At 39.2% G+C, this 26,431-nt stretch overlaps 1 protein-coding gene across 3 annotated transcripts in view; it reads right to left on the reverse strand.

The window, feature by feature from the left end:
- Positions 1-1,496: 1,496 nt before the first annotated feature.
- Kiaa0020 (KIAA0020 ortholog) overlaps positions 1,497-26,431 on the reverse strand; it is a 37,006-nt gene continuing 12,071 nt past the window's right edge. For 2 of the 3 annotated variants that reach the window (XM_005388614.2, XM_005388615.2), the window contains 11 exons: positions 25,412-25,586; positions 24,554-24,657; positions 23,270-23,348; positions 21,423-21,521; positions 19,705-19,758; positions 17,620-17,700; positions 10,355-10,497; positions 9,476-9,698; positions 6,782-6,869; positions 4,784-4,874; positions 1,497-1,807 (listed from right to left, as the gene is read on the reverse strand). In XM_005388614.2, coding sequence (XP_005388671.1) covers positions 1,675-1,807; positions 4,784-4,874; positions 6,782-6,869; positions 9,476-9,698; positions 10,355-10,497; positions 17,620-17,700; positions 19,705-19,758; positions 21,423-21,521; positions 23,270-23,348; positions 24,554-24,657; positions 25,412-25,586 — 1,270 coding nt within the window. In that variant the 3' untranslated portion in view covers positions 1,497-1,674. The remainder of the gene's footprint in view (positions 1,808-4,783; positions 4,875-6,781; positions 6,870-9,475; positions 9,699-10,354; positions 10,498-17,619; positions 17,701-19,704; positions 19,759-21,422; positions 21,522-23,269; positions 23,349-24,553; positions 24,658-25,411; positions 25,587-26,431) is intronic. The other variant, XM_013516375.1, reaches the window with a different exon arrangement.

The raw sequence follows: 26,431 nt of genomic DNA on the forward strand, positions 1-26,431 counted from the left end.
GAAGACACAATAGAACAACCTGGGAGGCTTATCAGGCTGAAAAGAGGGGAATGGCTGTTGGGGAGCTGCCAATGGAGCTGTAAGAGAAGAATTTAAGCAAATCTGGTGCAAAGTCTGGGAAAAATTAAAGATAGAATGTAGAAAACTAACTAAATAAAAACATGTATGACAACTACTGATTCCTGGAGACATAAAATGGCAGAGAAAATGCAACAATTCACTGCCTGACTGAATGCTTAGGTCTAGTAACATAAACCCTTTGATTCCTCACAAATGCTCTACAGGGAAGGGAGAAGAGGGGGAAGCGGTGGTGGTAAAGGTTTTGATCTGTATTTGTGGAATAGAAAGTCAAGAAAATACCTGAAACCAATACATTAGAAATACATGCTACAAAAATAGTATACTTAGAAATTCACCAGGGCTGAAAATAACTGAAAGTCGTTCTGAAGAGGGCGAGACAATGGATAAAGTAGGGGCGAAAGTACTTTTCACCTCTTTACCCTATCCCCATTCCTCCAGCTGTCCCATCCCACACCCCGAGACCTGCATGGTAAGTTACAAGTACGTCTCGGGTGTTTGCTCTCTGGGAAGAGCTCAGTGCGCCCTGGTAGGACAGCAGGTGGTGCAGTCCCAGTAGCTTTACACTGGGAGGAGTCCTGCAAGCCTGCAGTCTGGACAGGAAAGGCCCAGCGAATTCTCTCACGGGCCCAAGTGCAGTGACAGACCTGAGCAGGTGTCCAGTGACATCAGAACGCTCGGAGGATCTGTCACAAAAGCAGCATGGCTAAGTGGGCCCACCTGATCTACCAACCCTTCTAATATCCCACCTGCAAGCTCCTGCACAGTAACAAGTTTATGCAAACTCTCTATAGGCTCTCTTTCATTTTTTTTTTTTGTGGTGCTAAAAATGGAACCCAGAGCCTCACACATGCTAGCTAAGTGTGCTTTAGCACCGAGTTACCCACCCTGAGCCCCATCTATAAAGCTTTGACTATTTTAAGAAGTGTCTCATCACGAGGAGCCATTTACTTGGAACCCTCAAATCCAGGGAGGAGAACTGTTCCCAGTGATCCTGATCCTACCCACTGTGATCCTCCAATTCACCCAGCACATTTTCCTCGACGTATACACATTACTTTAGTGGGTATCCAAAAAAATACCTGACATGGAACTCGATCCACGCAACAGCTAGAAATGCAGGATATCCCCCAAGGCTTTCTGAAGTTCAGCTAAAAACCATTCATTCCCACTTGCTACTCCCACCAAGGACTCTCCCTGGCTCTTCTTTTCCGTATCCTGCCTTCCCTTGGCAGGATGGTCCTTTCATGATCCCCCTCCCCCAGGACACCTTCTCTGACTACTGTTCACTGAAGGTGTCTTTACTTGTAACCAATTCATCCAACAATCCTTCATACACATGTAGTTCCACCAAGCTGAACCATCAACAGTACTGTCTCACACTTTGGTCTATTACAGTAATAAAGGAGATAGCTAGGTTAAAAAAGAAAAGACCATTTTATATAATTTTATATATAATTGGTTCTCATGAAAAAACACACATGTATAGAGCTCCCAAGTTACCAGTGAGGTGGCCCCTCACCCTGCTTTTCTGCAGTGGGAAAAATGGACAGAGAGTGGGAAAAATGATTCCATTTTGTTCTTAACTGTTCCCACCTATGAGGTCAGTTTTTCAAGTAGAGTTTCTATTCCTTTGCTGGTGTTTTTGTTTTTTTCCAATGTGGGAATCAGGCTTTTCAGTCCAGCTTTGACTTTATTTGCAACCTCTTGGTCAGCACTCTGTAGAAGGCTGAGGAAGAGAAGAAAAAAATTAACAAAAATTAAATTTCATAGAAACCCTAGATAACCTACAATGCTATTGTACCCGCAGTATGAAAGAATACACTAATTGCGAGTCAAGCCCTGTAACTATATGCAGTATTTTTTTTTTTTTATTCACCAGATGAATGGGGTGGGCTACCATATATTCTATATATTCTAAATATTCTAAAACCATATAAAAAAGTTTATAACCTTGAAGGTAGAGTTACGTAAGCAGACTTTATTACCTTTATCTTAGGACTTAATTATATCCTGCATTAAAATTATTCTACCTCCACTCTTTATCTTTCCTTCCCTGTCTAGACTGTAAACCCGTTAACAGAGCTGACTCAACCCAAGTGAACATGCACGAAGAGGCAAGGTGGGGAGCGTGAATGCTGATAGTCACTTCCTGAACGCTCTATCTACAGCACGCAGACGAAGATGGGAGTGGGTTTTATCTTCAAGAATCACTGACTGGGTTTGAAATTTCTCCCTTACTAAATGGCTACACAACCAAGAAGATGCTATTTAAATTCTGTAGGACTGTTTCCTGATTTGCAGAATGAAATTAAAAACAGGACTCATCTTCTCCCTCAAAGGCTTGTTTGGTTTTGGTACGGGATTTGAACCCAGGGTCTCATACATACTAAGATTACTGAGCCACACTCCCGGGCCTCACAGTGTTGATTTCAGAAGCTCAATGGTCTTGTGTCTAAAGCCAGAGATGACAATAACATTGAACCAAAAAATCCCAGCCTCTGCTTTCTACAACCTTGCTGGAGCACTCCAACACCAAAGTGAACAGAATCCTGCAGACCGGGAAGAGCACCCCATTGCTCTTTAAATAAGACTTGGTCATGGTCACCTGACTACATAATATCAGGACTGACTTTCCTGTCTCTCCCTACTTCCTCAGGACCACACGTAAATGATGATGTCTGAATCATATTTAGAAGGAAATCATCTGGTACTTTCAGATGTCCCCAGTCCTAATAACTTCCATTATGTCAACAGACAGCATGTCAACTGGCACCTGGTAGCATTCCATTCTTCCAGGGGCCAAGTGACAGCACAACCTGCTACCCAGAAGGCTAAAAAAGTCAAAAAGCAAAGTGCTCCTTAAACAGCTTTGTGGCTCAGTTTTTATTTTTTACAACTTGGATAAATACAGCTACATAATGGGTAACACCAATGCAAGTTAATACTTATCGAGCATGTCAGATGTAATGAGAGAAATTTTACATGCACAGTTTTCATGACAACTTTAGGATTATTATTAACCTTATTTTCCAACCAAGAAATATAGGAAAAACATCACTAATTTTCTTAAGGCTACACAATGAGGTGGGGTAGGAATGTAGCAGTCTATCCAGAGCCAGTGTTTTTAGATACTAGAGAATTCTGCTTCCCTGAGTTACTTTTTAGCTAGTATACAAAGTTGCTTTTGTCTTTCCACCAAAATTGCTTTTCAAGTTGGTATAAAAAAACTCAGGAAGAGAACACACAACATCAAAAACTTCCCCCAAACTCCCATGAGTTTTAAGTAAAACATAAACAAGCAGGGAACTTTACCAACTAAGTCAAACTCCTCACAATGTTTAGAAACCAAACAAAACGATTATTGCACTGTGAAGTTATATCTCGTTCAATTTCCATTTAGGACCTCAAGTATTTCATATGTTCCTCACCTGCTCCAAAATAACCTGGGATATCTTTATTTTTGACATTTGCCCAAGGACTCTGATTGATGAGCACCTTTATAAATTAATTTTATCACTGAAATTTCTACTTAATTGAGTGTAATGAAAGAAGGTGTCAGTAGGTGTTAACATTTCAAACGCCTGGTAAAGAAATTCCTAACAAAAAACTTCATGTTTCAGTTAATGAACTCTGACTGTTCAACATGAACTGGAAAATGAACTAACTTTAATGAGAAATAAACAACTATCATTTTGATAGTATCCAAATATTTGGAGATACTGATCTACTGGGAGATATAAATGTTATTGTGTGTTGTTTCTGATCATACATGCACTAGATCAAATTATATATTGAAGAAATATTTAAACTGACGGAACAACACAGTTCAATTGCATAGCAAATTCAAGTAAAATATGGTGAGAAATGCAAAACATACTAATGTATGTTTTCCAAAACCTCGGTACACATCAGTCAACAGTGATTGCTTCACATCAACACACAACTCTTATAAAGTGAATGTGCTTAACAGAAGGGTTTCATCTGCTCATAAAATGCAGAAATTTTAATGACCTGTAAACTACAAACGCAATGCTACCAAGTCCAGAGAACAATATACAAGATGGGCCTCGATTTGCACATCATCAGTTTTCTCTCATTTTAAGTTAGAAACAAACAACTAGCACATAAATTACTGTAACAAATGATTGTGTAATCCTTTTGGAGTCCACAAAAAAGAAAACTGCATGTAAAGTTGGGCATGACTTAAAAAACAGCACTCTCAAGGTTTTCACTGGGACACGACCTGCATACTGCATGCATATAATCCTAGCACTTATGGAGGCTGAGGTAAGAGGATCACAAGTGCAAGCCAAGCCTGGATAACCAGCAAGTAACCCTGCCTTAAAACACACATACACACACACAAGAGTTGGGGATATAGCTCCGTGATAGAATGTCTTTGAGTTAGACATGGGCCCAGTATAAAAATGACAACAACAAAAAAGATAGTTTTGTCAAAATCATAAATAGTTAAATCAGTATGTATTACAAGTGCCACAAATTTGTGAACTTTGATATCCAGAAGATGGCAGTGTAAAAGAAATCCTAAGGACAAACTGAAAAAGCTGTCATTTGCTGTTCTTTGGTGTAATGAAAGCAGTATCAGGCCTCTGGGAACAGACCCTAGAACTGAGGAATACAGGTGCAGACGTGTGGGTAGCAGGACAGTTCCCTTGCACAGGAAGATGCACACTGCACATACCTGGAAAGAACAATAGCGCCCCGATTGACACTGGCCCAGGACTTCAGGTTCTTCATACCAACATGTTCTACGAGTGTTCTTGCAAAACAACCTGTAAAATACACTGGGACTCAGTAACCTTTCACAGTACCCTTAAGCTTGCGAGTACTTTTTAATAAAAAAAGCTAATAACAAGACTTTTTACTCAACCTCCCTTAACACTGAAAATTCCAGTGCCAGTTTATAAAATGTGTCAGTACAGACATTTCTTTTAATTCTAACTCAAACCCTAAGCTAGGGTTACTGGTAAATACTCAAGAAAAACGAATTCTTAAAGAATGCTTATTTGGTCATGTTTGCAGTATTGAGTGATTTGACCTTTATCTGAAAGTTATTTAGAAAGTAAATGTTTGATAGCAGCACTTTGGCTGAAACCAAGTCTTCCCTCGTAGGGAATGCTTACCCAGAAGGTGCCATGAACACAGCGACTGAAGATTAAATACTTGAGCTTTTTCTTGGCAATTTCTCCCGACAATGCTTAGATAGCCACACGTCAAAAATACCACTCATCTTATTTAGTACTTCTGACTCCAAGGTCTTGGGATGACTCACTCGCTGTGCCATCTAGTGTAGCCCACTGTTAGACTAAGAAGAAATTCTAATAGCTAGGATTATGGCAGGGACAGAAGGGATAACCTATCCTCACAGCAACGAGCTGGGTTCGGTTGCCTGCACAATTCTTTCAAAGATACCCAAATGTAGGGACAGCCATGGGCCTATAGCTTACCAGCCTTTCACGGCACCTGCTTAAAGGGTGACAGGTAAGTCAGTAAAGCAATTCGTGTTTTCCAAACATAACTACCCTGTCTCCTGTCCTACACATACGTCTATTAGGCAATGCCAGAAAAGCAGAGCAGAGGCAAGCTATACCAAACTCTGACTCTGTTTTGAAAACTTCTAAGTTTTGAGGTGGCTTCCTACACAGCAACAGATAATCAAAACTGCCAGACACACCCATTTAGTGCGAGATGAAAAAGACAAACACATGAGGCCCAGATGCGCATATTTTAGGGCTCTGAGCACATTTCCATTAGGAGACAGAAAAACCACTTGACCATTCCTTGGACTTTGACAACTTCTCTGGCATCAACTCAAGTTTGCAAGAACTTCTTTGATAATGAAAAAGGTGTTACAGTACTTTATTTTCTTTCAATATTACAAGCATCCTCTTTTACATATACATAAAATTTTTTTTTGCAGTGAAAATTAGCCTATTCTTAAAGGTAAGGTGAGAAGCGACAGCTCTACTCCCATACTGAGTGGCCACTGAAATGCAGCTTGCCTTGAGTAAACCCCCGGGCTGTCGTCCTTCCCGCCACAGTAACAGTCCAAACTGTGCTGAGTGGGGGAACTCTCCTTAGAGGCTTACACACCAGACGGAGTCTGAATTCAGGAACAAAAACAGACAGGACAAAAAAGGGAATGGTATGCAATTCCAGTCAGAAAAGAGGCGGTCCTCCTCTTTACAGCTCAGTTCCTACAGAGCAGCTGTAAGGCTTACAGAAAGCCAGGAAGTGCCAAGGACCGGCTTGTCTTCACTCACATGGATTTCACTGCCAAATAAACAGGCAACCGTCCAAAATTCTCTGATGGGGATAATTTTCTTTTGCTTACTCTTTCATCAAAACTAGACATAAAAATCATGCCTTTCAACTAGGGATAATGCCGTACCATCCTCAGGAAACAGAACAGCATTGCAGGGCACTGACCTAGTTTGGCCTGAAATTCTGAAGAAGCAGAGAAGAGAGGAGTGAGGGAGGGTGGGCAAGAAATAATGACTTGGACAGAAGTTTCTAGAAGAAGCATTACTAGCAATGACTAAGTAATTCCTCACAGATTCTTTTCTAAACATTTGACAAGCTTCATGCGAACTTACATGGCCAGTGTAAAGTCCCGGGATGCCAAGAATGACAAAGATTCTGCTTCAGACATAAGAGAAAGTCAAAATGCACAGCCTACCTTCTCTTCCACTTTCCTTCATCTTTTCATCTTGCTCCAGTAGCCACTTGAGAACTAGATGTCCCGCAGGATGTTCCGCAACATGAAGCTGCGAGGGATCAAGAATATGTTAATTCTAAAACCTGGTCACATCCGGGCCTCGAGCCAAATTTAATCTACATCACCACGTGCAGATCAAAGACACAATGGGGTTTCGGCTCCACAATGCTATAAACATCCTTAGAATACCGCTCCTATCTAGAGGGGCCAGAGATCCCCGCTGCTCCCCGCGCTGACATGAACAGGGTTATGCAAGAGGGTACAGCTCCAGCACGGAAGCGCAGACGAGGCTTCAGGGGTTCCAGGCTGATCAGCACCACCACACTCCTCACCTCCAATCATGCTGGCCCTGTTTCCCATGGTAACATGCAGTTCTGAGGAACAAATAAACCTTCCGGGCAGAACACTACAGCAGAAATATTAAAATTTAATGCTGAATTTTAAAATACGTTTTACCAAACTACCTGATGAGCAGGCCAGGGAAGAGCTGCGCAGGTCAATACCATTCCTTCTCAAGGGCCACACCAACGATTCCCATAGCACCTGGGAGGTCTGCACTCCCCAAGGATGAGACACAACGGGCACAGCCCCCTGACAGAGAAACTTTCACTGCGCGTTCATCTCTCACTTCATGATCTGCTCTAGAAGGGCAGGGGTCAGGGCTTCTCTAAGGCCCAAGCACACTTCTCTTTCCCAACCCTGCACCTCAGAAGCACCCTGAACACGCGCTACCTCGCATCACTCTTATTCAGAACCAAACACATGTTGGTGCGAAACATTTTCAAGTGCCCAGTGGGTTACAGGGGACTCAAGATGAGTAACAGACAATGGCTGCTGGGGAAAAGGTCTCAGCTATTAACTCAACAGCACCTTGCCAGCCTCAGCTTTCCTCCCTGCTCACACCCTGCCCCTTCCACCCCCTTCTCTAAATATCCTTTGCTGCTCTCAGGGGATACATCCTGACTGATCTCAAACAGCCCTACTTCTCCGGTTATTTCTGCCAGAGACTGGTCCAGAAGTAGAAGCGACTCAGTTCTGGCCAGTAAGATATCAAGAAAGCTGCCTGGAGCCTTCTTCCTAGTCCCAGGAGAAGCCTCACTGCTCTTGCGGGGACTCAGATGCAGAGACAAGGGCTGAGGTTGTGAACAGTACTGTGTTGTGTTGTGTGGCGACTGTTAACAGTCAAAGCTACACAGATGGGAGAAGAGGAAGGACAGCGAGCCAGCGGAGCGGGATCTGGAGCAGCAGTCCTCTGCTTTTCTTAGGATTACTAATCACCTAAACGCTACCATGAGGCAGCCTAGTGATTGTTGCCAAAGCATACACCATCCATAGTACTAAAGTCTGGATCAGGACCACAAGTCAGGTATTACTGCACTGTAACACGTTGTTTGCACGGGCCTCTCCAACGGATTCCATCCTTAGGACAGGGAGCCTGTCATTTCAGGTATGAGCACCTTTGAGGCATTCAGAGCAGGTTATAGTTTTGATTAATGTGTGAAAGGCATAAACTTGAACACCTTATTTCATACCCTCGAACTGTATTCTAGGGATAGTACCGAAAGGCGACTGTGAGACTGAGACAAACGCTTTTGTGAAACTCAATGAAAGTAGAGGCCACTGCCTCTGAAGACAGGGATCCCCACAGTGTTACTGGGAGCTTGGGAGCTCACAACCCATGTGGGATGAGGGTCCTGGTGATCCGCCCTCGGCCTTCTTTTCCCTTTGCTTGCTGGTCCAACCCCAGCCTTTTCTTCTCTAACACGCCCCACTCCCACCTTCTCCAGAACAGAAGCTCACGCTGCTCCCTCAGCCCGGAGCTTTCTATCATTCTTCACTGAGCTACTCATCTTTCCGGGCTCAACTGCACTGTTCTTACACAATCCCACAGAGCCTGGCGTTGTCTTTCATAGCTTTCCTTTCAATACTAGCAATTATTTGCGTATTTAAATGCTGTGCCCTTCAAATGACTGGCAGGGCAGTGCCGGCCCCGCCTTTCACATATCGTGAGTGCATGCGTCAGTGACTTTAAAATGCAATGCAGAACACTAGGCTCAAATGAGAGGCAGGAGAGATTAGAATGAGCAAGAATCTGTTTGAAGAGAACTTAGGGAAGGCTTCACAGAGGACTCTGGGGGTGTCAGGTGAGCGCAGCTTTCTGCAGACAGCACAGGGAAATGGAGAAATGGGGCAGCAATCGGGTTGGAGGAGGAAGCACCCACAGCAAATTCAGAACAAAAACAAAAGGGTATGGAATACTCTGGAAAGGTGTCACGGGGTCAGTCATTGACAAAAAAGACACAGTGACAGTGTGTCTTTACTCTGTAGATAATACCGAGTAACTGCACACTTTTGAGAAACACAAGTGATACAATGGGTGGCATTTTGAATTCACAATTTTAAAAAGTACCATTGGATGGGGACATAGCTCAATGGCACGGAGCCTGCCTGGCAAAACAGAGGTCCTAAGTTCAGTTCCCAGTAACGACAACAACAACCTCCTTCCCCCCCCAACAAAACCCGCCCCAAAAACAAAATGTACTCTTGGCATGAGGTAAATTGGGATAATTATTGTTAAAACTTCCTGTAGTGACATCTTGCTGGCTGGAGTTTTTAAAGCCCTTGCAGCTTTCCTGTCTTTCAGCAGCACGCTACCTTTCCATCCTTGCCCCCAGGGTGTAGCTCTGCTGCTGCCAGGGTGGCAATGGCATCCATGGCAGGCTGAACATCTCCAGTGGCGGATCCCAGAATGTCAGACACCAAAACACACGCAGACTTATCTAGCACCATCTCTTGGGCATTTCTTTGCAGGTAGTTTAACAAAGATGGAGAAATGGCTTCTAAGAGCTCGCGACGGCGGATCTCTGTGTCTTTCTTACTGTGGGAAAATGTTGAATGAGGTAGTCAGGTAAAATAAATGGCAAAGGACATAGAGTGATCTGAGTGTCACAAAACCTCGGGAGCTTCTCACACCCTTCTGTAACTTTACATCACACCCTGTTGTAACTTATATTTCTGTTGAGCACACAGTCAGCAGGCGATCTGAGGGTGTTGCTTTTCGTGTTTGCAACCTGAATCTGAGTAATGCCTGACACAGTACAAGCATTCGATAAAGCCCGCTTCGTGCAATACAAAACAACAACAATAAACCCCCCCCCCCCGAAAGCTAAACCAAACCAATATAAGGTCAAACAACAACCCTTCATCTCATAAGCTGACACACGTTTAGAGTTCTTTAGGAACTCTATTCTCCACGGTACTGAATACATGGTAAGCTCCACACCGGAATGCCATCTATGTGCCAGGTACTCAGAGGTCATTTGGCATGATACCTGTATTTTCGTTTAATGTAACAACTTTAAAAATCTGTCAAAACTGATGACCTAAAAAGTAGAATTCATCTTTTGAGAAGCTGTAGAGATGTCAAGAAACAGTATGCCTATGTGAGTAGATTTCTGCAAGCGGGTGCTACTCAGAATTAATGAACAAGAAGAAGAAAAAGAAAAGAATTAACGAGCAATCCGAGACTTTTACCTGTGTGCATTTCCATCTCCTTTTTGCAGGACTTCAATGATTTCTCGTACTGTATGCGCAGGGTCTCTGGGGCTCAGTAAGTACAACAAGACCTTCCTTCCATATTTGTCATTGACTATGCTAGACAAGGAACTGATAATTTCCTATAAATTATAAACAAACATGAATCATTACCTATATTCCTAAAGTACAGCTGGAACTAGAATGATAATGAATACGATACATTTAACTCCCCAGTGCACTTAATGGCAAATGTGGAGTTAGTTTTCAAATTGTCTCATTAATGCATGGAGAGATTTATATTTGGAGCACAGTCAATATTCTGCTGTGACTAGTATTACGAAGCAAGCCATTTATGTTAACTAACCTAGCTCAAGGACCTGAAGAATATTTCAGGGAGAAATCACCATTCACTACAACCAGTATTTCTTAGGCCACTAGTCTCAGGGACAGCATTTGCTGGGCTCACTGAGTAGCGGTTAACATCAGCCTTGAAGACAACCGTGCCTCTTGGAAGTCCCTGCTGAGGGACGTGAGCGAGATTAAGGACGTCTATTAAATGGAACAAGTAGACAAAGACTCTTAAAAAGTTAGGTCGCTTATCCCTAGGAAATGAGAGGTGTTTAATGACCGCAGTAAAAAACAAGAACAGAAGGTGGAGAACCTCCAGGAAGATTCTTCTGAACAGTTACAAAACAGAGGTCCTGTATGACATTCTCAACCAACATACTCAAGAACAGGACCCTCCTTTCTAGTGGTCTGAATTTAAGTAATAAAAGCAAAGTTGGTCTATCTATACAAGCTGATGTTTTCAAAGGCAGAGAGCTACTGTCAAGAGAAGTGCAAAGAAAAATCATCACCCCCTAGAGTCCCATTTCTTACCACAAACTTTATAAATATCGAATACACTTGTTTCTAAACCCATAAACCCTTTAGAACTGACTGAGCCCTTTAGAACTGACTCAGGAAGAGTTCAGTTCAACTCACCAGGTTTACCGAGGAGGCAACAGAGAGGAGATAGGCACCTTGCCAGAGGTGTGACCTATCAGAAGCAGGGCTGACTAGCCTTGGTTCCCTGACTTTGAAACTAGGCTCTTTCCAAGAGAACACACAAGTTCCTCTAAAGGAAAGGAACTCTATGAGATGACAGCTGGGCCTCTTCTTCTTCAAAAAGTCTATTATGGTAAGATTAGTAATTTTAATGCAGGGAACCAAGCTAAAAATTAAGTTAGTCATCAACCATGGGATGACAACGCTTCCAAATCCAAGATCCCACAGCAGATGCAACTGTCCAGATCACCACGTGCCCCAATCCCACCCTTGTAGTTTTTGGAATGAACCTGGGGCCTTCGCTATATCCCTATCCTTTTTTTTCTTCTGTTTATAGTTTTGAGACAGGGTCTAACTTGTGATCCTCTTTTCTCAGTTCTGCAGAGTGCTGGGATTATGGGTGTGTGCCACTGTGCCCAGTTTCATGTTTCTCTTTTTAAAATCCAAAGCCTCCATCACTGTTTGTAGAATGTATGTAATTCTGATCAGTATTAATAGTAGCTATCACTTGTTAAGAGTTTACGAGGGAGGCTGGGGATTTAGCTCAGTGGCACAGCGCCTGCCTGGCAAGTGCGCAAGGTCGTAAGTTAGATTCCCGGTACCAGAGAAAAACCAATAAATAAATAAATAAATAAATAAAAGTTTACGAGGAACAGAGGCTGAGAGTGGTACATCTATTATGTTAAATGAGTTAAATGATCTTCACATGACCCTGTCTTTCCATGACTCCAATCCCTACTCAGGTCTACTTCTGGAGTTTATGAACCCACCATAATGATTCCCACATAAAATATAAAATTTTCCAGAATAGATCCAATAGATGTAACACCTCAAAATAGTTATGTAATTTTAACCATCTAGGGAAAATGAACTTAAAATTTCAGTAATATAAAAGGGAAGACAGGACAAAAAGCATACAGAATTTATAACAGGATAGAGAGCTTTTTTATAATCCTTAAGTTAACAAGTCCAGAATGGGTTCATTATGTTATGAGAAGCTTAGCTGCTGATATACTGGGGGACCCTTGGTATATCTTTAGGTACCTATTTTAAACTTCAGCTCAAAGAGGACAGATGTTTTTATTTGTTATTTATTCTGTTAATTTATCGAAAGAGGTGAGAATGTTCACTAAGTCTGACCATTTTCCATAGTATTAAAAAAAAAAAAAAAAGCACCCTTTGCTTTCCTATGAAAATGACACTGAAATGTAGTACACTCAAAACCAGGACTACACAGTGAACTACAATGCCTATTACTTATTTTTAATGAGAATGCTTTTCTTGGTGTACAGAGAGGAAAGCCAGTGATGTGGTCCCCTAGGCTTTGCACACCGAGGGACAAATCTAGCACACGTCTTAAACAGACATTGCTTTTTAACATAAAATACTACAAGTTTACTATATGCACAAAATCTATGCATAACTGTATTGAAGGATTTAGTCCCCAAATTAACCTGGTTTGCAAATATGCTTGAAGTTTTTTTAAAAGTATGCAAAGCTTACAAACACTTTCATGTAACTCAAAAATGCTTACCTAAAAATGTGGTATTTAACTTTCCTCCATCTCACTTTCATCCCAGGTTTCCCCTCCCAATGAAATTATAAATCTTTGAAAAATATAAAGAAAACAGTATACAAGTGCTCTTATATGATGGGGTATTACCCTCTTTAGCTTGGTTTACAAAGAAAGAGGAAAGAAATCTCTAGACTATCATCTGGAGAGTGTTAACAATTCCCTTTGCATACAAATAATTAAAAGACAGCTAAGTCACAGCTGATTTTGTGCTAAATTTGGTCTCTGGAGTTTTAAAAGTGTAGCTTTTGGCAAATCCTCTAACCTCTCTGCACATCAATTCCCGTATCTGTAAAAGGAAATGATACACCTGCTTGACTATGTGCTATTACCCTAAGCAAATCAGAGAATGTACACTGCAACTACAAACTGTTATACTTACTACACACCTTTCACTACGCAGCATCCTCAACTAGAGATAAGTAGAACTGGTGGAATCAGAAGTCCTCACCCTCACAAGAGAGAAAATGCCAACAATGTGAACTCAATTTTAATTTTAAGTTTGGCTTAGCTTACCCCTTGTAAGAACAAAAGAAAATCACATAAAGGACCATTTGTTGTAATTTCTTATATTATGAAGCAGGCATGTGAGCAGAAGGAAAACATGGAAAGAACAAAAGATGTCCTTCCTGAAGACTTCGTTGGTCACTTTTTTTATTTTTAAAGTACATTTGCTTGCCTATTTATTTACTTATGGGGTGCTGGGGATCAAACCCAGTCTTGTACGTACTAAGCCAGTACTCTACCACTGAGCTACAAACATCTCCAGTCTTGGCCAGTTTTGACTTTCTAGTGTTCAGCCCTTGCCAGACTCCTTGGCACTCTTGTTTCACCAATCCTCCTTTAGACGAAGGGTAACGGTCAGAATCAAAGATGCGTACCGGAAGCAGAATTAGAGCATATACACATTTTCCATGGAGCACAGAAATGCAAAAAGCAATATAAGTTACTGAGAACTGAGCCAGTGGTATACACAATCCATGGAACAAAAAGAAATCAAACCTTTTTAGCTATAAGCAGCTAAAATCTGTACCAGGAAAGCCAGGAAAGTTAATGGAAAGTTAAAAATATCAGAGATTTAAATAATGAACACCAAGGGAAGTGCTGGGGCAGCCTGAATCACCAGCCAGGCTGTGGAGTGTTTCCCTTTAAAATATGGTGATTTTATTCCAGGGCCCACTTTTTGGCTGCACTCAAAAAACTAGCAAGTCTAATTTAATGGGTGCAGGGTTTCAGTTTTCAAGAAAAAGTTATCCGGAGACTGGTTGCGCAATATAAGTATATTTAACACTACCTGACCGTACACTAAAAACTGGTTAGGATGGCGCGTGTTATTTATTTATATTATGTGTGTTTTGCCTCAATTTAAAAGAAAAAAAAAAAGTGGGATGGTCCATCACACTGCTAGACTGGAGGTGAGCGGTGGCCACCTGGACCAGCGGCCCTCTGCAGCCCCTATGACTCCGCCCCTCTCGTCTCCTGCCTGGCTGGCCTCACTCATTTACCTGCCTGGTCAATGGATGTTTCTGAGCCTATGTGATCTGTATCAGATCGCAATTAACCACCAAATGAGTAGATGGGAAAGGCAAAGACAAAGACAGTGGGGCCTGAGAGGATACAAACGGCTTGGATCTGGATGGGAGATCAGGGAATACTACGGAGATTGCTCTTACCAGAAAACAAGAGAAACAATTACCAAGCTATAGTTTCAACCCAACATTTCAAGAAATCCAGTTATTTTAAAGAGAATGTTTAGCAAAGCCAAGCTTTATTGGCTATTTTTATAAAGACTGCATAATGCAATAGGTTTGAGAGTGGCTGACAAAGAAAACAGACACAGGGCCAGGGATACAGCACAGTAGCACAGCACCTGCCTGGCAAGTACAAGGCCCTGAGTTCAATTCCTGGCACACACACACACACACACACACACACAAAGGAAAACAGACACACGACTCTCAATAAACATGTGCAACATTGCTGGCAACCCAGCAATTCTGCTAAGCAGATGCCTCAGAAATTTTTTAATGTATCCATAAAAAAATACACATCATTGTTCACAGGATTATTTGGAATAGCAAAATTTACTAAGAAATAAATAAGTTTATAAAACTATTAAAAAATTAAACATGGGAAAATTTAAAAATTGCAACATATTAATACGGTAAATACTTGGTATTGAAAAATAAATGACTTAGGACAAAGGTGGGCAAATTATACTTCATAGGTCAAATCCATCCTACACTCTATTTCTGTACATCCTGCAAGCTAAGAATGGTACTGACACTTTAAAGAGGTACTAAAAAGCAGAAACAAAAGAACCGGATTATGAGACAGAGACCATAAATGGCCTATAAAACCCAAAATAATTATGTGGCTCTTTACCAAAAAAGCTTGCTGACCTCTGATGATGAATCTCATCAAGTCAAATGAAAATAGCAAGTTAAAGAAACATACTGATATCAATTATGTAGAATTTTTAAATATGAAGATATACATACATACATACATACAGAGTACATGTAGTGATTGGACACAGGTATATTTATGAGTAATTAATACTAAATTCATTATAGTGGGTAGGGGGTTAGAGGATTAGGGATGGATACGTTAAAGGCTTAAACTATATTTTTCAGATTTTACTTTTTTATGCCAGATAGCAGGAGGCTAAGCATTTTAAAGATACATTTTAAAATATGCATCATTACTGTATTTACCCTCAAACAACTAGTAAATCTACTTATCACCTTCCCTGGGAGCACTACTGTCAAACCAGCTGCATCACACCAAAGACTTCAGGGTAAACTGGATCAAACTTTATGAATAAGTTTATTTCAGAAACTAAAGTAGGTGAAGAGCAATTTGTAGCCATTTTGAAAGGCTGAAGGCTCAGCTGACCAGGCTATAATTTTAATCTGATGTTTAGGGAAGTCCAGGTTTCCTGCATACAGTGCTTAGCAACACCAGGCTTTCTTAGTTTTCAAAAGCACTGTACACTGCGGCAGGTTCTGCGGTGGATGGGTGGGAAAAAAAAAACGCAAGAGCAATTAACATTCAAGACTTTTATCACTAGCTACGTAGTTTAAGGACATAGAGAACCCCTTGAGCATTTGTCACTTAGAGGCAAGAGACCCACAAATCAGGCCATTCAGGGAAAGCTGCCTTAAGTAAGAGTCATTAGGAATGCTGGTTAAATATCTGTGGGAATCCAACTGATAAGCACAGGAATTAAAACTCAAAAGCAGCTTTAAGTAGAATAAATTTCTGGAGATTAACTTAACAGACAATTTTGGCAAGTTGTGAAGAAAGTTTGGTTTCTCTTGAAATCCATTTGAAACAGTTATGCAAATTGTAGTTGTCATGAAAATATTACACAAAAGCGAACTTTGAATAGCCCAGTCCATTTCCATTTTTGTGAAACAACTTTATTTATCAGCCAATTCTATGGTTTCACATCTCTGTCATGAGAAGAAAAAACAATCATTATTGATTGGAGTCTAAAGGTTAATAAAGTCACAAGGAACATGTCAAAATACTCAGTCTGTGACATCAAAGTCTTGCCAACTTGCTTCTTCCCACAATCCTACCCCAAGGGAAGTCGTCACATCTTCAAATAGTCAAACACAAAGTTGGAAAATGACAGCAAGGGCATGAGAAACTCACATACACTAGGATCTACAGCTGGCATCTAAAAAGAACAGATCTTCCCTTCCATAAGCTGATATACTTTTTTCTCCACTGACAGTACCATTTATCAACAAGACTTCTCCAAGGGCCCCATTCATATATACCAAGCACAAAGGGTGGTTAATCCTCAGATGAATGACTATATCTATATAAATTATGTAGTTTTCAAAACATTTCCAAGTTTGGGCAATGCTAACACTGTGGTCATTTCCTATCCCCACTCTTGTAATCTCTACCAATACTCAACACCACAGTGTACCAGAAGGAAAGGAAGAAAAAAGAGGACCACAGAATAAAGCATTCAGAAAAAGGAACAAAGAAAGAAATACTCTGGCATAATTTTTCCAAGAGGACAGCTCAGTTTTTCTGAAAGCCATGTTACAGGCAAATGACCTATATTCAACCATTACCACTTCATGGTCACTACACTAGATTGGTGGACTACACTGCTGAAATGTAAAAAGGAAGTTTGTATTTTAACATGAGCAGTAACTTTTAATCTGATTCTCAAAAGCTCTTCATGAAAGCTCTAATGAGCACAACGACTGTGTTTATTAGAGATTAACTGTGCAGAGGCAGTTTGTTCACAGGGACAGGGTATTAAACAAGATTATCATACCACACAAACTGACTTCTGATCAAATCTAAACAAGGTTCTGCTCATTTTTTAGTTATCTTATAGTGTCTAAAAAACCCTGCTGCCCAAATCCAAAATAAGTGTCAAACATACATTTAACCAGTTTTTAACCTTAAAACAGTATTAATATGAACTTACAAATATGATTTCACAAGAATAGAGCAAACCTCCAAAATGTGACTTACCTGAGATAACTAAAAGGTAACAGAAAATACAGATAGAAAGCATAGGCAAATCTTTATATACAGCAAATCAAACTAGATGCCCACAGCTAGTACACTAATTAACTTAAATTGGAGACTATCAAGAGTTACTTACTGATATGATTATCTGCTTCACAAGCTTAGTATCATCAATACAATCAAAGGCCGCCAGCAAAACCAAATGAGAGTATTGGCCCTATAAAAATTATAAACCAGAAAAGATAAAAAAAAAATCTAATTTTCTCTTATCCCACCCACAGAGCCACAAAAAAAACAGTTATCAATACACTGACCATGTGTCCGACACCACGCAAACAAGATGAATAAAGACCATTCAAGAGAACTTCCCTTCTTATCAGGACCAAGTTAATCATATTCTAGAGATAAGACTGACTTAAAAAGAAAAAAGAACCAGAAAAACACATTCTTCATTACTAAATACCAAAGACTAACTAGGATTTAATGCCTGTTTAAATAAGTATTCTGTTAATGAACAGTTACTGAAAATAAAACTCAAGAAAATTCAAGTGGTAAGATTCAGAAGGGGGAACTAAATATATAGAGAGGGAATATTCAAATCACACAAAGAAACAAACTTTGATATAATTATACATACACACAATGTTCATAATACATGTACATAGAAAATTCTGGAAGGCAAAACAGTATAATGTAATAGTTGTCTCTGGGTTAAACAATTATACATTCCTTTTTATTATATACTGTCCAAATAAATTTATTGTATCTTGCCCAATTTCCTTAAAGTGATCCTACATAATTAAAATGTAAGTAGTAAAAACATAAACTAGAAGAGTACAATATAATTATATAATGAACATGAGAACAAGATAAAAATCACGGCCTTAAAAAAGTATAGAGGAGGTCATACACACACACAGTGGCTTTCACAATAGTCACTTCTTGAAATAATACAATTATTTCTATGATGCTGACATTGCTCCAAGAGTTTAAATAACATACTTTATGTTAAGGACAAAAACAGAAGAAAATGAAAAACTGTTTTCAGAGCTTGTAGCATACTCTTGTTAGTACCCTAGATGATGATGATTATATAAAATTTTTTTTAAATGAGGGAGCTTGGATTTTTGGTAACAGCCAATACTCATTCAAGCCAGATCGAATGAATACAATAGGTAATAAAATTTTAATTATAAACAATGAAGAAATTACTAATTATATGGTTACAAATATAAACTGGAGAAAATGAAAAGGCCTGAACTTCCTATATGAAGACCAACAATCAACTAAAGGTGGGGAAAAAATGAAGAGTCAGGTCACAGAAATGGGAAGTACAAATGACTTTAAATGTAATAATTAAGGACCATAATACATAATTAAGAAAATACAATAACGTTTTCCACTTAGCCCGTAAACAACTGCAAAAATGTTTGGTATCACATGAGTATCAGAGGTTTGGGGATGAGCAAGCACACTTTTATGTTGCTGGGAATGTAAAGTGGTCCAACTTCTCAGGAGGGCAATTGACAACATCTCTAAAAATTTAAAATGCACATACGATCTGACCCAGAAATTTTAATTCCTGGATGACCACACTGCAAATTTATCCTGAGAAAAAAATACAAATTTGTTGTATTTTTGGTGGTAAGAAAAACCAGCATCCAGTTTTTAAACTGCAATTCAGCCTTATTTGCCTAGAATCTAATATAAGTCACCTTAATTAGGGCAATAATTCCCCTGTTTATTTAGCATTAGACAAATTCATAAAAGAAACTATTAAGCAACAGGTCCTCCAAAAATATCTTCTAAAAATGGAAAATTAGCACAAAATATAACATTAAGTTGAGAGAGAGAGGGAAAGAGGGGAGAGAGGAGGAGACGGGGAGAGGGACACAGAATGAGAATGAACAGGCCTGGGACTGGGATGCAGCTCACTGGCATAGTTTGCCTAGCAAGTGTGAGGTCCTGGATGTGAGTACTACTCATGAAAGAAGTAACAAAAACAAAAAACAAAAACACACACACAAAAAAAAGAAAGACAGAAAAAAGAATACATGTTGTACGAACTCTATTTTGTATAAATAATTATATAAAAGACATATACATTAAAAACTTCAAGAGAATTATTTTCTTCTCAGTAATTTTTAAATTTTCTGTAAGACATGAATTCTATTTACGATTAAAAATAATTAAAGGAAATATATACTTTTGCTCTACTTACATTAGCCACTTTTTCGACGTAAGTCTTCATTGTTTTCACAATTACTTTTCTGTCCTTAAAAAGGAAAGCATAAATAAGATCCAAAAGGTACTACAGATATTGTGAAAGGGAAAAAAACTGCTCAAAAGGAAAAAACAAAACAAAACAATATATACATATGTGTGTGTGTATATATATATATACACACACAAGCTAGAGAAAATAATTGTACCACTAATTTTTATTAGTTCATTGAAAGGGATAGTTAGTGCTTATACTGTTTGATCCACTTTACATGCCTACATCTGGTAATTTGAGCAACTACTTTGTTATGGTTTGTGTCTGGATGTCCCCCCAAAGCCTCATGCAGTCATGGGGCGGGCTTTTAGAGTTTATCACTGATCCATGATCCAATGCTGGGATTGTGGGTGTGAGTGGTACATCAGCCCTAGGGTGGATAGTCTGCATATGTAAGAGAGAGAAAGAGGCTGTTTGCCCCTACTCCTCCAGTTTGCTCTTGCTGATTTTGCAGTCTTCAGCTGCCATGAACTGTTGCCCTCTGCCATGTGCCACTCTGCCTTGGAGCCAGCTGAGTACGGACTGAAACTTCCACAAACTGTGAGCTAAATAAACCTTTACTTTCTTAATTTTGGGCGTTAGGTATTTTGTCTCAGCAATGAGAGAAAAGTAACCAAAATATACTTTGAAGATAGCAATACGCAATATAACAAATATTGTTAATTTCCTATCATCTTGTTTTGAGATTCTGTACTGTTTTTGTTTTGAGATTCTGTACTGTTTTTGTTTTGAGATTCTGTACTGGTTTTGTTTTATTCTCTTTAAAAAATATTCATTAAAAAGAGAAAAAAACTGCCTCAATGAACTTTTATAGATTAAAACTACTTCACTTTAAAAATTTATATAACAAGTCTTTACCCATGTGCCAATACTTTTCATTAGTAAAAATAATTATGCAATCAAAATGAAAAATTGCAATATACTATGTCCTTTCAGAGCTAAAGTAGTAAAATCTTAAGACTTGTTTGTGATGATCCTTTAGACATTTAAACATGGAACCTTACATTATAAGATACAAGGCAAACCTAGTGAAACCACCTTTTATAATAAGACCTGAGATTCTTGTTCCAGTGTCTGAAATGTCTTCAAATGTAGTCAGCCATACAGATAGTATTCAATATGTATTTGTTGAATAAAAATAGATTTCCATTAATGAAATGGTAGATACACACAACTATAGTTTGAAGGCAGAAGTATATTGATCAAAGAAACACTCATCATTTCTGTTGAAATTCTGTGATTGATATGGACCTCCACCTTTTTTCCTCAAAGTACTTAATACTAACTATTCATTATCTCTTCCTTCCTCTCCTTCTCTTAATATGATAACGAGGAAGGTATGAAAAGAGCCTACGACATTCAAAATCTTCATAAAGCGAAAGGCAAACATAAAGACTGGCTTTACTTGCTTGATGGATCCCTTCCTGCTCTTCGGTGAATGTCAAGACTGCTACTCAAGCAGAGAGGTAACAGGCCTGAAGAATATGGTGATGCCGTAAGGCCCTGATGCAACTGTAAGAAGAGATGCTGTCTATGCACAAGACAGCAAACACCAAATGGAGCTAAAATCCTAAGGACAGACAAATCCAGCCTGCAGATAAGACATGGCCCTCACTGCCACACTACATATTTACACTCAAGGTAAGTGCTGGCACACTTACCTTGGGCGTGCCATGCCAGAAGCAGTGCATGGCCACTCTGGCACCATCATGTGTGTGCGCCAGGTACACAACCGCTTCACGGATGGCTTCAATCAGTTCCTAGGGAACAAAGCCTGTCAGGGAATTGGTTCATGTTTTTGTCTTTCTTTTTTGTTGTTTTACCTGTCTATAGAAGAGTCAGACACAGGGAATGAAGACAAGAGAGCAAAGGTAACTAACACCTTAAATTTTAATTCTTTAGACAAACAGTGTCTTTCTAGAAACACTTTTCCACCAAAAGCGGCAAATTTTGCTGGCAGGCAATTTCTATTACTCAATATAACTGACTTTTACTAATGTCTGTTTTTAAAAAGTTACAAGGTATATGTGTAATAAAATACATTCTAAATGATTTTTCAAGAAAAAGCAATCTAGGCGATAGCAGTGATAAGCAAACCCAAACTCATTCTAACTTAGGGTCTCTGTTTTAGCATACCGCTGGATTACTTCCAAAAATCATATGAGTTCTTTACCATAAATACACTTAAAAAACATTTTCAAAAGAAAAAGAATTCTGTGTTAATATTTAGGCTAGGCCTTCACCTATAAATGACCCTTTTGTGAAATACTCACAAATTTCTTACAAAGCAGTTTACCCTTAAGCCTTCATTTTCAATGTACATAATTTTTTATTTATATTTTCAAAGTCTAAGCACACTAGTTATAAATGTGTTCTGGCAGTTAATAGCTGTCGGGCCCCATTTTAGTTTGTACCCAACTTATTTTCCACAATAATTCTCAAGAACACAGGTTTCAGCTAACAAACCAGAACTTATGAATCTCTTGAAAGCTACCCACTTGGAGAGTAATATATATATTCCAATTATGCTAATAGCCCAAAAGGTTTTTTAAAGTTTTTCCTTTGAAAATGCTCCCTCCCAGGGCCAGAGAGGACAACTTGTCTCATTAATTTACATTTAGTTACAAATGACTTTTTGCTGTTGCTAAAATACCTTCAACACTAAAAGTTTACGTACTTGCCCCCACTGAATACACTCAAATGATCACTTTGTCAATCGGAACAGAGTCCTGCCTCAGAAAGTCTAAAACTACACGATACTATATTCTGTGAAAAATGAAAAGAAACCTCCAGAAGATCTGACACTGCTATGGTCACTATACCAGAAGGTTAAATAGGTGGCTAGTGCTGAGAAACTATTCTGGATGCTGAGAGTCAAAATTTCTATGAATGTATCATCTGGCATTTTGTTAAAAGAAGTTAGACTCATTTTAGTTATTCCTTGTGGTGAGAAAGTGAGGATAAATGGACAACGACCTCAATGTATGACAAAGCCAGCAAAGTTCAGGGAGCTGAACGATGAATTCTCATTTGTAACCCATCACTGACTTGAAGGGCAACGCAATTTCCCTTCACTCCGCTCCTTCTCCTTCAATCATGAAAGACCCAGGTTTTCAGGGGCCATTTAGTTTTACATTAAGTACCCTCCCCTGATCTTTCAACGTCAGCATGATTTTTCTTTTTCTGTATTAGCACAGTTGATTTAACTGAAATGCTAAATATTCCTCCAACAGTACTTAACTTTCAGATTAGATTAGGTAGAGGATATTCTCGGATTTACAATTAAAACATAAAGATTCAATGACATTAATACAACTACAGTCACTTCTACTGTTTTCTGGAAAAAACTGAAATGGAATTAGACTTGTTCAATGGAATTTTAGGCATCATTTGTTATAAATAAGAAAGCAATTCTAAAATTTTCAGGATTGCGTATGTTGAAGCAGTGTTTCAAATTTCTACAGGATTTTCCTGTATACTTAGGTTAAAAACAAAACCACGAACTTACTGATCTGAGTTTTGGTGTTGCATAGGTAAAAAAATCCAAGAATACTTTATGGACTAATGAGTGCTTAATCACAGCTTCCCTAAAACAAAAAAAGGGAAACAAATGAGATCTAGCAAAATCATCACACAGACACAGGTAACCGTGGTTGTCCTAAAATGATCTCAACAAGTAAAATGACTTTACTGAATATAATTTATCCTAAGACTGATCGTATCTTTTCAGTTTTATCCTAAGACTGATTGTATCTTTCAAAATACTAAGAATTTTTTTAAAAGGATACACTAAACATTTAAAACTGACTTAGTGTCACCCACAAAGAAGCCCTGTACAAATTCCTAGTATCTAATCAGCAGAAGTGAAATCATCAAATATATGCTACCCTCTTAAATATGTACATCTATATTTTTCTTCCAGCACTGAAGACATGATTAAAAGTCCACATGTAGACCTATTTTTTATTATGTTTTGTCAAGCATCCTTCAAAATGCATTAGTTTCATAAAATAATTTTAGCAGACATAAAATAGTGTAAACAAAAGCCACAACCTCACTTGATGTACACCCCCTAGTACAATGCTTCGTCATACACTGGAGGCTCATGTTTAAGCACCAGAGATGTAAAGTTCACATTAAGCATCTAAGCGGACAGGAGAAAGGAGCGCTGCCTTTATAAAAAGCATGGTTCTGGAAATAATGTTCCGCTTAATCTTCATAATTTTAGAAGTATGTAATATCATCCTAATTCTATAGATACGGAAATAGAGGAGAGAGATGTTTCATTTCCAAGGTTCGAGAGTTCCTGTATGTGCGCCTGTGTGTTGGGCAGGCGGGAACCTGGCGTCGAATGAGGCACTACAGTTCCGAAGTTCCCACCACTCCATGGCAGCGTGGAACCAATGTTAAGACGGCCATATGCATAGGCTTCTGAGTCTTATGATGAAATTTAAGGAACAGATTACATTTGCAAAACTATTTAACACAACGCAGTTCAATGTAATGTTTTTGGGAAAAGAAATGTTTCACTGCTCAAAGAAAGTTTGCAAGCCTCCACTGTAAGTACTTTTCAAACCTTACTATCAGCTATCCTTTCACAGGATATGCTGACAGAAAAAGAGATCTCTTTTTGCCCCAAAATGGTTTCAGACCATAATTTTTATATTCTTATTTAACAGATTAATAATACCAAGGAGAAAATAGCCACCTTTTCTGGGCAAAGGTCATATAAAACTTTCTTTCTTCAAATATCTCTTCTAAATTTGTTAAGGAAAAAAATTTTTTTTCTTACTTTTGAGCCATTGGGGTTAGAATCTGTTTCATTTCATCCATAATAAGCTCTAATTTTTCTGGCTGGACCTCTAACACCTTGTCCAGAGTTGGGTGTTTTGCAGACTGCAATAAAGGAAAAACCAAACCTCTCTTAATTTAATTAATTTCCTCACTTGAGAACAACTACAGCCACTTTAACTAAGTTTACAATAAATTTAAGATACACCATATTTACATAACTCAAGATCTGCAGTATTTATACACATGGATTCTTTCTAATTATCTCACAGCCCTCTGTATGTCTACCAATGCATAATCGTCCTCTGCTATCCATTGGATATTGGTTCCAAGACTGCACTGTATATGCAATAATCTAGGGGCACTCAAGTCCCTTACATAAAATAGCAGAATACTTATATACAACCCATATATATCCTCTCATGGACCTGTTGTGGGGAGGAGGGGTTTTGAGACAGGGTCTCGCTTTGTAGTTTAGGCTGGCTCTAAACTCTTTATGTAGTCCAGCTGGCCTCAAACTTGGAGTGATACTCCTGCCTCAGCCTCCTGAGTGCTGGGATTATAGGCATGTACCATCAAGCCCAGCCTGACTCCCACATAATTTAATTCATCTCTACTTGTAACACCTAATACAATGTAGATGGCATGAAATATTGTCATATTTTATTATTTAGGAAAAGTGAGAAAAAAATCTATACATGTTCAATATAGATGCAATTTTTTGTAATATTTTCCATGTGGAGTTGATTTCTCATATATGGAACCTATGGATATAGAGGGTCAACTACATATAAAGAGCCAGATTAAAAAATCAACAGTCAGCGAAAAGGGGCCCGCCAAGCACCTAGCATGTGCCCACCTTGTAAAGCTGAAACGTGTTCCCGTAGAGCTCCTCGGTCAGCATGTTCCTCTGCTCCAGAATGGCTTTGTCATTGTACGCGTATTCCACGATGGCCGAGGCTTCTGCATGCCGCAGCATCTTCCTCACATGGCCTTTAAAACTTCGGATTATCTCCGCAATCTGTGGTTTACTTCTAAACTCAACAGTTACGGAAAAAAAAAAGATAGCAAGCTGGATGACAATATAGCGTACTTTATTTCTTCTAAGACTAACTCATCAAATGTGTAGGTGAGAGCGTGCGCATGTGTGTGCGTGTAGTACCCTGAAGAGAAAATCTAATGAGCAGGATAATCATGACACCCTCAACTCTACGCTTTACGGGATCCAGGCGGCCAGCCATCCTAGGTCTGAATCCTGGCTCAAAGGTCTGGAGCAAGATCTTTAACCAATCTGTGCTTCACTCTGTTTAAACAATAGGAGGTTGCTCTGGGGGTTAAATGAGCTCAGATGTATTAAGAACTGTGACCAGCACAGAGAAAGTGCCGTTAGTTCCTATTTAACTCTTTAGCATTCCCTCTCTGTTTTTCTCCAACTTCAAAATATAAGAATAGGCCCTAACAATAGTAAACGCAATACCATAATTTTAGATTAATTTCACTAATTTTTTTCACGGTGATATGCCCTAGAAACATCAAAAGTACCTGCGGTGGGCGATTACCAACACCACAAACCTTTACTTTGTATGTGAACGTGTAGTGTATGCGCATGGTACTGGGAATCAGACCAAGGCCACTTGCATGCTAGGCAAGTGCTCTAGTGCTGAGCTATATCCCAGCTCTTTTTATTCTGGGACAGGGTCTTACTAGGTTACCCGGGCTGGCCTCAAACTTGTGATCCTCCTGCTTCAGCCTCACAAGTAGCTGGGATTACAAATGTTTACCACCATGCCCCGCAGACCACAGACATTTTAAGTAACACTTGAGCACATCTGAAATAAAAAAAAAAACTAAGGCAAAATATATTTTATAAATAATACAA

This window comes from Chinchilla lanigera, unplaced genomic scaffold, assembly GCF_000276665.1.
Source record: "Chinchilla lanigera isolate Chin_1 unplaced genomic scaffold, ChiLan1.0 scaffold00033, whole genome shotgun sequence".
NCBI classification, from domain to species: domain Eukaryota; kingdom Metazoa; phylum Chordata; class Mammalia; order Rodentia; family Chinchillidae; genus Chinchilla; species Chinchilla lanigera.